The sequence below is a fragment of the Mus caroli genome, chromosome 16 (assembly GCF_900094665.2).
Source record: "Mus caroli chromosome 16, CAROLI_EIJ_v1.1, whole genome shotgun sequence".
NCBI lineage: Eukaryota > Metazoa > Chordata > Mammalia > Rodentia > Muridae > Mus > Mus caroli.
This window is the reverse complement of record NC_034585.1, coordinates 31,019,478-31,032,538: the sequence shown is the minus strand read 5'-3', so window position 1 is coordinate 31,032,538 and position 13,061 is coordinate 31,019,478. Positions and strand designations below refer to the sequence as shown.

At 47.1% G+C, this 13,061-nt stretch overlaps 1 protein-coding gene across 16 annotated transcripts in view; it reads left to right on the top strand.

Annotated features, from left to right (window-relative positions):
• Positions 1-13,061, top strand: part of Kalrn (kalirin RhoGEF kinase) — a 606,229-nt gene that overhangs the window by 577,061 nt on the left and 16,107 nt on the right. For all 16 annotated transcript variants that reach the window (XM_029470420.1, XM_029470427.1, XM_029470426.1 and 13 more), the window contains 6 exons: positions 3,876-3,903; positions 4,529-4,700; positions 8,103-8,224; positions 9,101-9,232; positions 10,809-10,973; positions 12,826-12,904. In XM_029470420.1, coding sequence (XP_029326280.1) covers positions 3,876-3,903; positions 4,529-4,700; positions 8,103-8,224; positions 9,101-9,232; positions 10,809-10,973; positions 12,826-12,904 — 698 coding nt within the window. The remainder of the gene's footprint in view (positions 1-3,875; positions 3,904-4,528; positions 4,701-8,102; positions 8,225-9,100; positions 9,233-10,808; positions 10,974-12,825; positions 12,905-13,061) is intronic.

The following is a 13,061-nucleotide window of genomic DNA, read 5'->3' as shown; positions in this document are numbered from 1 at the left end:
GCTGTCCTGGAACTCACTTTGTAGACCAGGCTGGCCTTGAACTCAGAAATCCGCCTGCCTCTGCCTCCTGAGTGCTGGGATTAAAGGTGTGTGCCACCACCGCCATGGCAAACTTATAACACAAATGTCATCCCATCTTCCCACTGTGCTGCAGCCTGTGGACAGCAATGCACCTGCCTCCCTTGTTCCCTCTTGGTACACCAACCTAACCGGGGGCTGTTCAATAAATCTTTACCAACATCAAATAACCCTTCCATGTTGGCATTACAATCCCCAGATTACAGAGGTCTGTGCTCACAAAACCAGGTTGGCGTTACACTCCTTAGATGAAGTGGAGTCCTACGTTGTAGCCAAGGATTGTAGCCAAGTGCAAAGCGTCCCAGGGCCTCCTCATTCCTGCCCTCTCCCAGCGTTCACACACTTCACCCCACTCTGCTAAGAGCCTCCACTCTCAGAGGCTGTGCACAGTGTTGTTTTAGAATCATTTTCCAAAGTTTGTGTTCCAGATGTTTGCAAACAGGCTCTAGTCAGACATTAGACATTTACCCAGGACTAATTATTTTATACATCTTGTGATCCTGTTTTGAGATCCTGTTTATGAACCGAACCTTCCTGGGAGACATGGAATGAGGTGAAACATGTATCAAATGGCCATTGTGTGGAGATCCTGGGTACAGGGGTGAATCACAGCAGCTCCCACCCTGGAGATCTCTGGGTCTAATTGGTCTGACTGCCCCTTTTCTTTACAAAATACTTGGACAGTGAAATGGATTGACTGCAGAAAATTTGGAAAGTTCGTGTAAGATGGAAAAGGTGAGCTGGAACCTGACGCATGTCTTTAATCCAGCCCTCAGGAGACAGAGGACAGGCGGGTCTCTGTAAGTTCAAGGCCAGCCTGATCTGTGGAGCAAGTTCCTGGACAGCCAGGGCTACACAAGGAAACCCTGCCTCAGAGAAAACAAAACAAAACCCAAAAAACAAAAAGGAGGGGGGAGGAGGAAGAAGCAGAGAAGGAAAATATTATATGCCATTTTACACACCAGCCAGTGATTCTTGAGTGGGAAGGAAAGCCTCCTGTAAGTCCAGCACTGAGTAACCACCATCAATATCTGGAAATATTCTTAGCCTCTTTTCTGTGCTGAATAACTGACCTAGAAAGTTGCCTAAGTCAGGCCGATCAGCGTACTACCTCTTTTGCTCGCCCCCTGCTGGTACCGTGGTGCTACTGCAGTGGTTAATTGATCACCCTCAACACCCTAAAGTTTCATATCCTTTACTTACGTTATCCTTCCATGTATCACACACCCACACAAGCCTCAGGGACAGGAAGCTAGCAGGTAAGATATCAGTTTCCTCAAACAGACTCAATCAGCTACCAGAGGTCCTTCAACCAGGCTGCCTGGGAATTCTCCTTAGTGGAGCCATTTTTTTTTTTTTTTTTTTTTTTTAAAACAGACTGTCCTGCCTAACTCCCAACAGATCAGTATAGCTTCTTTTGTCGTGGACAATTAATTAATATACAGACCCATAACTGGTTAGAGTCCTGAGCATGAATGAATTGGACTGTGGAACGTTCAACCCTAAATGAGAAGTCTATATCACAGCCCCTCCCCCAGAGGGAGCACCGCAGAAGAGGAACAGCAAGGTTATAAGGGCCAAAGGTTAAGGAGGACAACCATGAAAAAGTGTGTCCTGGGTATAGAGCCATCGCTCATGTGGCTTCTCTGCAGCAGGAGTTCCCTGCACAGGACCAAGCCAGACAAGATAGGAGAGCGACTCAGAGCCCAGCCCTAGCTGAGCAGCTCTGTCAACTGAAGTCTCCTAGAATAGAAAGGTCAGTGTCCTCAGGAAAGTGACCCTTGGCAGGCTGCCTGTGCTCCAGCAGATGGCCCTGCACAGCACCACACACACACAGACAGTACTGACTGGACTCTCCACTAGGAGAAGAGAGGACAGAAGCTGGGAGACAATATGGCAGGGAGTTCTGGAAGGAACTAGAGAGGGAGTGGGGTGATATGATCAAAATACACTGTATATATGTATACAATTCTCAAGGAATGAATATAGTGTGTGTGTGTGTGTGTGTGTGTGTGTGTGTGTGTGTGTGTGTGTGAAATGCCAGCTAGACATAATGACACATGATGCCTGGAACCCCAAGTCTTCAGAAGGCTGAGGCAGGAGAAGCACTAGTTCAAAGCCTGCTCTAGCAATTTGGTAAGGCCTTCCTTATATCAAATTTTTAAATGAGGAAATTTACGAAGGGTTGTAGGTTAGCGCAGTGCACTTGCCTAACAGGCAAAGCTGTGGACTCGGTCCCTAGTACACTGTCCTCTACTCCAAACACCCGCACACTGCTTCACGCCAACCCAGACAGGAGCTTTGGTCATGAGGTCCAGGCGTTGGCTGCACTTTCTGGTTTGAAGCTGCCTCAGTCAAAGAGCAGGGACCATTGGTTTGAAGGAGCTCAGGGGTGGCGTTTTCAGACTAATACTGCATAAGTTGGAGTCCCCACACTGTTCCAGAATTAGCACCTGCCTTCAGCCAACTTTGTGAAAAACTTAAGTGTAAAAGGGTAGTTTCTGTACAAAGGGGACCCCAGGGAGGAAATAGCATCTTCCAGGGGCTCCTACACACCCCTCTATATGGGAACACACAGAAACTGAGTGTTTGCAGGAGGCAGGGACAGACCATGTAAAAAGCTCTACCTGAGCTTTTCTTTGTATCGGGTGAGTTTTCCACCCTGGCTGGAAGGCAAGGACCTTGCATGATAAAATAGTGGAGGTTAGGCACCCCAGCAAACAGCTTAGCAGAAGGAAGGCCACTAGAACTTCACATTTTTTATCTGAATAGGAATTAAGTACTCATTATTCAGCATGCACCATGCTGAGTCCTTGGCATATATAACTGTACTTATTATTAGTCTGTGATAGCCAGCCACACTTGGCCTTTTTTCCCCCCATTTCATAGTGGAGGAAAATCAATGCCAATCAATGCCAAGTAGCAAGCATGTAACCACATCGAACAGTGCAGGCGACACCTGCCTCTCATTTCACTAAAGCTTGCGCTTTCTCGAAAGCCAGATTTATATAAATCAGGCTTCTCTTTGCCTGGGGAGAGGTAGTACAAAAGGTTGGGGACAGAGCAGAGTGAGCAGCCCCTTGAGAAAGGACAACTTTCCAGGCTGGCGAGAGCGGCCGGCCAGGTGTTCTGAGGCAGGGCGCATTTGAGTGTACTGCTATTTTCTCCTCAGACCAGCCATGGAATTCAAGAATCATTTGGTGGGCTTGAATCTTCCTTTGCTCCCTCTCAAGTGGCACAACCATTGGGTGTTTATCCCTGTGGAGGCCAGGGCCACAGAGTTGGGACTGGGACCAGAAAGACAGCTGGGATCTACTGCTCTTTTCCTTCAACCAGGGAAGCTCTGCTTCGGGCCAAATATGGGTGGAGGGGGACTGGGTAGATTTCCTTGCAGTGACCCAGTTAGATCGCTCTCGTAGCTTTTGTTCCTGTCCATAATTTGTGGGGGAAATTGTTGCTATGGTACTGATAGAGGATATGTTGAATAGGAAGGGTATAGGGTTGTGCATGGAAAAAGAGCAACAGAGAGGAAGGGAGATAGGCAGCCACAACCACCATCAAGCAGGAAGTCCATGCAGTGGCCATCTTAGACAGGAAGTAATCCTGTGCCCTTTGGTGTTGAAGAGGGTATCTATGACTGTGGTCATCCATAACAGAACAGGGAAAGAAGGAGTGGGCTCCTGGAGTCGTTACCCCGAATGGTCCTTGCTTTTGACTCAGTAAAGTCTATCGTCTTCTCCGAGCTGTGAAGGTTCAAGTAATTTTCTCTTCTTTTGTGTGTGTGGTTTTTTTTTCAGATCTTGAATCCAAATTTCATCCAGGAAGGTGAGTTTTTAAGGGGATAGAACTGAGGATGTGGGGACTGGCTAGATAAATGACATTAAATCTAGCTTTAAGGTGGGGACTTTAAGCAGTGGTGATATGCCTCTGTATTTATGGCTAAGGAGAGATCATTAAGATAAACTAGTAAATACAAAGAGTACAACATTGAAGATATGTAAGGGGTTCTGCTTTGATTAAATAAATAAAAAGAATATGTTTGTATAAAGCTTGGAGACTGTATTGTGAAATGTTCCCAATACCATCTCCACATTACACCACCATGCATGCAGCTTTTCCTTTTGCTTTTGTTTCTAATGTTGCTGTTAAATAAAGGGGCACAAAGGTGGGCACGGTGGTGCACACCTTTAATCCCAGCACCGAGGGGCAGGCAGATCTTTCTGGGTTTGAGGCAGGCCCGATCTACATAGTGAGTTTCTCACAGATCAAACAATGCACACTGACCAATGTTAGGCCGTGGGTCATTTGAACCCTGACGCTCCATCTCTGGGGTGTGTGTGTGTGTGTGTGTGTGAGAGAGAGAGAGAGAGAGAGAATACTACAAGGTCTAAAATGGCTGTTATGAGTGTGTTTCGAGAGGCAACATGAGTGTATATCAATTCCATTGCAGTGGCTCCGGAATTCCTTGTGCCCTTAGTAGATGTGACCTGCTTGCTTGGAGACACAGTGCTACTGCAGTGCAAAGTCTGTGGGCGGCCAAAGCCCAGCATCACCTGGAAGGGTCCGGATCAGAACATCCTAGACACTGACAACAGTTCAGCCACATATACCATCTCCTCCTGGTAAGTGCGTCGCCCAGGGTCTGGACCCATAGCTCCCAGAGGTTGGCCTGGGGTGAAATTCTCTCTGGATTACTAGTCACCCCAAAAGATCAGTCCTAGTGTTTATTCCAGATCATATGATTGCCCTTGATTAGGAGAGAGACTGCATTAAAAGCATGGGTGGGTCAGCCGCCCCACCCCCACCAGAGCACCCTGTATTCAAGTCTCAAGCGCAGCCTCAACTGCCCACTCTGTAGCTGGTCCCTCAGCCTGGCTCTGGACTGGGCCAGCGTACATTGAGTGTGCTGTCCAGCACCAGACAGACAGATGTGAGGCTTACAGGAACCATCAAGAAACACTCTGGGCAGGGCCTACAGAAAACAAATAAAGCATTATCCTTAAAATAACGGGCCAGGTCTGAACTATAAATATAAAATGTTCCCGTGGTCCTGCCTTATGGCCACACTGTTAGATGATCTGCCCAAGGATCCCCAGGGAGATCTGTCAGAAGTACTGAGGGCTAACTGAACCCCTGGGGATGCTTGATGCCCATCAGGATGCTTTCAGATAAAAATGGTGATGTGATTCATTCCCTACCTAAGAGCTTTTTTTTTTTATGGGGGAGGGGTGTATATTCCAAACTGTGCAATGGGATATCAAGCTACAAGGTGCTTCTACACAAAAGACTGCTGCTTGGTTGACTGCCTCCCAGCTACTCTGCTAACTTGTCCCCCATGAAGTCTGAGCATCACTGTGTACGGCTGTTTACAGCAGACAAATAGTACCAAGCTCTGATGGCTCACCAGCCACTCAGAGAGATGCCTGGAGTCAAGCACATTTTGACTGGCTTAAGTTGTGTCTGTGAGTGTGTGTGTGTGTGTGTGTGTCTGTGGTTCTGACTATCTGTGTGTCTATGTGTGAGTGTCTGTGAGTCTGTGGTTGTGATTGCTTTATGTCTCTGTGTGTGTGTCTGTGTGTCTCTGTGTGTGTGTGTGAGAGTATGAGTCTGTAGTTGTGATTGTATGTCTGTGTATGTATTTGTGTGTCTGTGTTTGTGAGTGTGCATGTGTGTGTGTGTGTGTGTTGAGGGAGTTATCTTCTTTGATGTTTCCAAAAGAGATGTCTGGTCAGGCCATAAAAGAGATATCTGCTGAGGCCTCATGGGTCTCAGCAACTCAGCGTGAGAATCATTGTTTGGCAAAGACCATGAAGATCTCAGAATATGCATATGGCAGGGATGGTGTCTTAGTCACCTTTCTATTGGTGTGAAAAGGCACTGTGACCAAGGGAGCATAGAGAAGAAAGCATTTACTTTGGAGCTCATGGTTGCAGAGAGTAATAGACCCATGACCATCAAGGCAGGGAGCATGGCAGCAGGCAGGTAGGCATGGCTCCAGAGCACTAGCTGAGAGCTTACATTTCATCCACAAGCAGGAGGCAGAGAGGGAGACTGGGCCTGGCACAACCTTTGCTAAGCAGGTCCACCAACTGGGGACTAAACATTCAAATATTTGAGGCTGTGGGAGCCATTCTCATTCAAGTCACCACAGAGGGAGCAGGCTGACTTCCCTGTAATTTAACCCTTTCAGAGACGTTCCTTCTGTGAAGTCCTTCTGAACCTCATTCTGGAGAGAAAGTTACCATTTAAGTGCAGGAATTTACCCTTTCTTAGTTCACTTTGTGTGTGTGTGTGTGTGTGTGTGTGTGTGGTGTGTATGTGTGTAGTGTGTGTGTGATGTGTGTATAGTATGTGTGTGTGATGTGTGTGTATGGTGTGTATATGTGTGGTATGTGTATATGTGTATGTGGTATCTGTGTATGGTGTGTATGTGGTATGTGTGTGTGGTATGTATGTGTCTATGGTATGTGATGTATGTATGTGTGGTGTGTGTGTGTGTATATGTGTGGTGTGTATGTGGTATGTGTGTGCAGAGTGTGGGTGTATGAGTGTGCAGTGTGTGTATGTGTGTGGTATGTTTATGTGTCTGTGGTGTGTTTGTGTGTGTGTACAGTGTGTGTACTATGTGCTCTGTGTGTGTGTGTGTGTGTTTATACATATGGCAGGGTGTGAGCACATGGAGGCCAGAGGTCCACCTCAAGCATCTTCATCTGCTGCTCTCCTGTTTTGTTGAGACAGCATCTCTCATGAAGCCTAGAGCTTTCGGTTTCAGCTAGACTAGCTGCCAGACAGCCTCTGGATCTGCCTGCTCCAGACCCACCCAGTTCTGGGGTCACAGGCACAAGCCACACCCAACTTGTTACTAACTCAGATTCTTGTGCTTGTACAACAAGCACTCTAGCCACCGAGTCATCTCCGCAGACACCCACTTAATGATTTTAAGGATCAGTCCATCATGTAAGGTTTGAAATACTTAAGCATATTCCTTATTGATTCTGTCTTACCATTTGTTACTGACAGAGGTTATTTCAGCACAAGAATTATTTGTATGATATACTCATAATTACATTGCAAACTGGTAGGTTATAGGATTTTATTTATTTCTAATTCATATCTCATTCCACCCCTATTCTAGTCCTTGTTTACATAAATTTGGACAGTGAGCATAGCCAGGAAAAAAAATTCCCCACATTGAGGGCCTCAGAAGGGGATAGGAACTCCACAGGAAGACCAACAGAATCAACTAACCTGGACCCTTGGGGGCTCTCAGAGACTGAACCGCCAACCACAGAACATACATGGGCTGGACCTAGGCCTCCCCGTACATATGTAGCAGATGTGCAGCTCCGTCTTCATGTGGGTTTCCCAACAACTGGAAAGGGGAATACCCCTAAATCTGCTGTCTGTGGGTGGAATATGTCCCCTAACTGGGCTGCTTTGTCTGGCCTCAGTGGGAGAGGATGTGCCTAGCCCTGTAAAGACTAGATGTGCCAGGGTTAGGGGACATCCAGAGGTGGGCCTGCATCCTCTCAGGGGAGAAAGGGAGGAGGTGAGAGGGTGGGATTGGGGTGGGGGAGGCACCAGAAGGGAGAGCAGCCATTGGGATGCAAAGTGAATTTAATTAGTTAATTAATTCCCACATAAGAAAATGGATGCGGGCTGGTGAGATGGCTCAGTGGGTGAGAGCACCCGACTGCTCTTCCGAGGGTCCAGAGTTCGGGTCCCAGCGACCACATGGTGGCTCACAACCATCCGCGACGAGATCTGGTGCCCTCTTCTGGAATGTCTGAAGACAGCTACAGTGTACTTACATATAGTGGATAAATAAATCTTTAAAAAAAAAAAAAAAAAAAAAAAAGAAAAGAAAATGGATGCAAGGTGTTAACCCAAGTTGTAGAGGTGGGCTGAGCTGGAGGAGGCAGGCACTCCCAGCTCTGCACACTATGAGCCAAGCCTCTGACATTTTCCCCATCCCTCAACTGTCTCCCCACGGGAGTCTGAAGGTGATCTGTTTCATGTCCTAGTGATTCTGGGGAAAGCACCCTCAAGATCTGCAACCTGATGCCCCAGGATAGTGGGATTTATACCTGCATAGCAGCAAACGACCACGGGACTGCATCCACATCTGCTACAGTTAAGGTGCAAGGTATGCTGTGATCTCTCTCGCTCTCTCTCTCTCTCCCTCTCTCCCCACCTCCTCTCTCAGCATTTCTTAACTGTAACAAAACACAACAATAAAACTTAGCATCTTAACCTTTTTTGGTTTGGGGATTTTGTTTTTTGTTGAGTTGTTTTTTTGGTTTTTTTTTTTGTTTGTTTGGTTTGGTTTTGGTTTGTTTGTTTTTTCGAGACAGGGTTTCTCTGTGTAGCCCTGGCTGTCCTGGAACTCACTCTGTAAACCAGGCTGGCCTCGAACTCAGAAATCCACCTGCCTCTGCCTCCCAATTGCTGGGATTAAAGGCATGCGCCACCACTGCCTGGCTGCATCTTAGCCATTTTTAAGTGTCAAGTTTAATGGCATTGAGGACACACCCATCAGTTTATGGCCACCACCATCCATCCATATAACTTTTATTATCTGTTCCTGTTAAACAATAACTCCAAATTCCTCCCTCCCCACTGCCCTTGGCTGCTCCTACTCTGCCTTTCCTATTATGGCCTCAAAGACATTACCTTGGTCATTTTAAGTGAACATGACAAGGACACCCTGAGACTCAGAGAAGAGAGGATCTAAAGCAGAACCCCGACCAATGGGAAGACACCCAACCTGCTAAGCTCTCCTACCCTAACCTCCAGCATGGTTCCTGTCCAGCTTTTCCTACATGTGGTGTTCTATTGAGGGAGGTTGTCACACAGCACGTCCCATTTTCTAGGCCTCCCTTGGGCCTGAAGAAACGTGTGCTTCTTGGACAAGGTTATGGGCCAGATTTAAGACATGGTTGGTATGTTTCCGGTACACCGTGCTTCTAGGGCATGCATCTCCCAGCTGAGAAGCCGCACGTCCTGCTGTCTGTCTCTACAGGTGTTCCCGCAGCCCCCAACCGCCCAATCGCACAGGAGAGGAGCTGCACCTCCGTCATCCTCCGCTGGCTGCCCCCAGCCAGCACCGGGAACTGCACTATTTCGGGGTACACAGTGGAGTATCGCGAGGAAGGTGTGTTGCTCAGCTCTTCTGTATCTGCTTCCTCTCAGGAGGTCTTCAGAGTCTCGAACCTTAGACTTCAAGTATTCTCCCATTCACTGGAATCAGCCTGGCTAGGGCACCCTGGGAGTTTTAGCACAGAAGCCTGGGGCCAGGCTATATCTGCCCAAGGTTCCCAAATGGAAACCTCTCTGGTGCTGTCCTGACCCAGCCACTAAGTGGCAGTGTGTCCTCATTGCTTTGTCCTGTTTACCCAGCTTAATCGCACAGATGGGCAACTGAGCCCATGTTACAGGTGGGGAAGCTAAAGCCTGAAGAGTAAAGAAACGCGAGACTGTTAATATGGGGCAAGCTCCCACTAGACGCAGCTCTGTAGTTGGCTAATTTGGTTTTTCTCCCAGACCAGAAACCACGGTAGAATGATTGGAGCTCTACCCTTCCCCCTCCAGACATAATCTATAGAAAGTGTACACACATATAGCTTTCATTGTAGGGAAAGAAAGAAAGTTTAAGCCAGGTGTGGTGGTGCACACTTTTAATCCTAGCACTGGGGAGGCATTGGCAGGAGGAACTCCTTGAGTTCAAAGCCAGCCTCATCTACAAAGGTCAGCTAGAGCTAGCTACATAGTAAGACTCTGTCTTAACAACAACAACAGTAGTAGTAGTAATAGTAATAATAGTAATAATAATTATTATTATAATTATTATAATTATATAAATAATTTAATAATAAATAATTAAATAATAATAATAATAATGTTTTAAAGGTGCTCCCAGTTAGTTGTCATGACACAGCTCTGAACCACACCACGAATGACCCAATTGAACTTAAAGCACCTGCTTGCCCCCTAAGACCATTTGCTTTGCTTTCTATTACTGTTGTCATTTTGATTCTTTTTCCTTAAGCAGGAAGTGTGAAGTAATAAGCCTATTTATTTCAGCCTTTTCCTAAAGCTGTCTGCAACAGGGCATGCAGGGCCAGCCCCGGTGTGACTGCTGAGCCAGGAAACCCAGTTCACTATTCCTGTGTTAAGCTCATAGCTCATCTCAGAAACTAAGTTCTCGTAGGCAGTGTCACTGCTTAGTGTTCCCGAGTCTCCTACTCCTCCATCTGTCAAGTAAGACTAGTGCTCCCGTCATGGTTGGGTTTCTGTGAACTTTAGCTGGACTTAAAGGGGAGAATTGGGCGGCGCCCTAGGTGTTTCCACATGTAAATGCCCCATATGTGTTGCTTTTTGTTTCAATTTCCAAAGGCATGCTTCCTCTCATTTTGTTCCTGACTTGTATTGTCCCCCGACCTAATCACACTGCCACAGATTCCCACATATAATGGATCAGTGTTAAAGCTTCACCTTGCACCTTTGAGAAGAACCCATAGGTCAACTTCTTGCACCTGCTGTCATTTAACCGTTACTTAGGAAAATTGGGCCAAAATCCCCCACAGTTGGCCTGAAGACTTTCACAGCCCGACAGTGACCACACTGTCTGTTACCTATCTTTGTTTGCTGAAGGCCTTTGAAACAATGCCTTTGACTGTTTCCGTTTTTTCTAGGCCTTTGAAACAATGTTTCTGACTCTATCTCTCTAGGTTCCCAGGCCTGGCAGCAATCCGTAGCTTCAACCTTGGACACTTACCTGGTCATTGAAGACCTTAGTCCTGGGTGCCCTTATCAGTTCAGGGTCAGTGCCAGCAACCCCTGGGGAATCAGCCTTCCCAGTGAGCCCTCGGAGTTTGTGCGCCTTCCAGAGTACGGTGAGTCCCAGCAGACCAAGGACAGCTAGCCAACAGAAGCAAGGCAGTGGGTCACTGTAACAAAATCGCTGGTGTCTCTGACCCCCAAGGGGAGGTGTCTTGGGACCATGTGGCAGCTTCCATCAGACTACCTTTGAGAGACTAGATGGAGTGTCTCCAGGTGGTATCTCCAAACTAACATTAGATCTACCACCTGTGCTGACCATGTGCCTTTTGGAGTTCCTCAGGGAAACCTCAGAGGACAAGCAGGAGCCCTTTGCCACCGTGTGCTTTCTGGCTCTGGCCCTCCTCTGAGACCTCTTGTGGAATTCAAAGCCTGTTTTCCCCTGAGTGCCTCTGGCAGACATGTGTTTCCTACCATATCAGGGAATGTGGGGCTCAACAACTTAAAACACGGAAAGAAAAGGAGGTCACTACTGGATGAAACCTCAATACTTGACCCATCCTTCCAGAATTTGCTTTTCAGCATGAATCTACATAAAATAGAAATTGGCTAAAGCATACATGTAACTAACAAAATATAAATATTTTACCAGTGTGGTTCTCACTTTGCCCACCTTGCTTGTTGACCTACCTTTCCTGCCCATTTTGGTGCTGGAGACATTTTAAAAGAGGAAATGTTGGTCTGAAAAAGTATTCCATTGGTGACACTTTGGGCAGCTCACAGAAGTGGCATGTGTATGCTTAGGACAGGTCAGGAAAGGGTGAGAGTTTCACCATACTTAAAAGCAGCAGACTTAGTGTCTCTGTGGTCCCCACAAAGGGAGCCTGGAGTCCCCAGAGTGCCTTGGGCTTCACACTGCCCCAGCTGAGTCAGGAAACACCCTGCAGTCCCAGGTCAGGATCAGCCTAGGCTGTGGGTGACCTTGACTTGCTCTCACAGTCTTGTGACTCTGGAAAACTCTAGCCCCGGGTCTTCGTGTGCTCAGAGCTCACCACGGGAACGTCACCAGAGAGCTGAGGTGACTGACCAGGATGGCGTCAGAAGAAATGAGTTGCTTTGGGGGGGGGGGGTTCCTTTCTTTCGAAGCCACTAACTGAGTGTGGCTACAGATGGCCACCATTTTTGTTTCATTACTTCTGAGATGTGATCCCCAGCAGATGCCGCAAATACCTATGGGTGTGTATGCTTGTGTGTGTGATGAGATTTAACATGCCATACAGGGTCAAACTGAACCACCCAATCACCCAGGAGAACCAGTCATGCGTGAGTGAAGTTCAGTCAGTTCACATAGAGCAGAGGTTCTCACCGGTGGGTCTCGAGCAGATATCCTGCAGATCAGATATTTACATTACAATTCATAACAGTAGCAAAATAACTGTTATGAAGTAGCTATGAAATAATGGTATGGTTGCGGGTCGCCACAGGATGAGGAACTGTATTCAAGGGTCTCAGCATTAGTAAGGTTGAAGACCACTGACATACAGGAAGAGCTTGCAAAGGGACAAGGACGGTGATGTCAGAGAAGTCTCTAGAACGCTCTGTCACACTGCTTCTTCTTTCTCCTCCATGACCTCCAGCTTGCCCATCCTCTCTGCGTCCTATACCTCTCGTTTTCACTGACTTTCCTAATCCTTCCAGAGTTCCTCTTTCTGCCTCCCTGGGCTTTCTCTGAAGTTTTGGTGAAGCTGCATTTCTGCTCATGTCCCTTCTCTCCTCTCTGTCTGAGAAGATGACAGATGGTCTGACTTTGTCATATACAGTCCCCTCCAACATTTTTAAAATAACAGTTCAGAGAATCACAGCCTTTCCTCTCTGGGTGGTCTCCATGCTTAGTCCCAAGCGTTTCCCCGAGGACATTATACTGGAGTATCTTCGTAATGTCACCTGTGGATTCTCCCTCTCCCAAAGATGCGGCTGCCGACGGTGCCACCATTTCTTGGAAGGAAAATTTTGATTCTGCTTACACTGAACTGAACGAGATTGGCAGGTAAGGATACCAGCCATCTCACAACAGAGACTGGCCGGTGTGGTTTGTTATTTCTGTCTTGTCTCTTCTTGTCGGAGAGCAGGTAGTGCATTCCCGGGAATTTTCTTCCGATCTTTTTCTTTCTTTTTTTTTTTTTTTTTTTTTTTTTTTTTTTTTT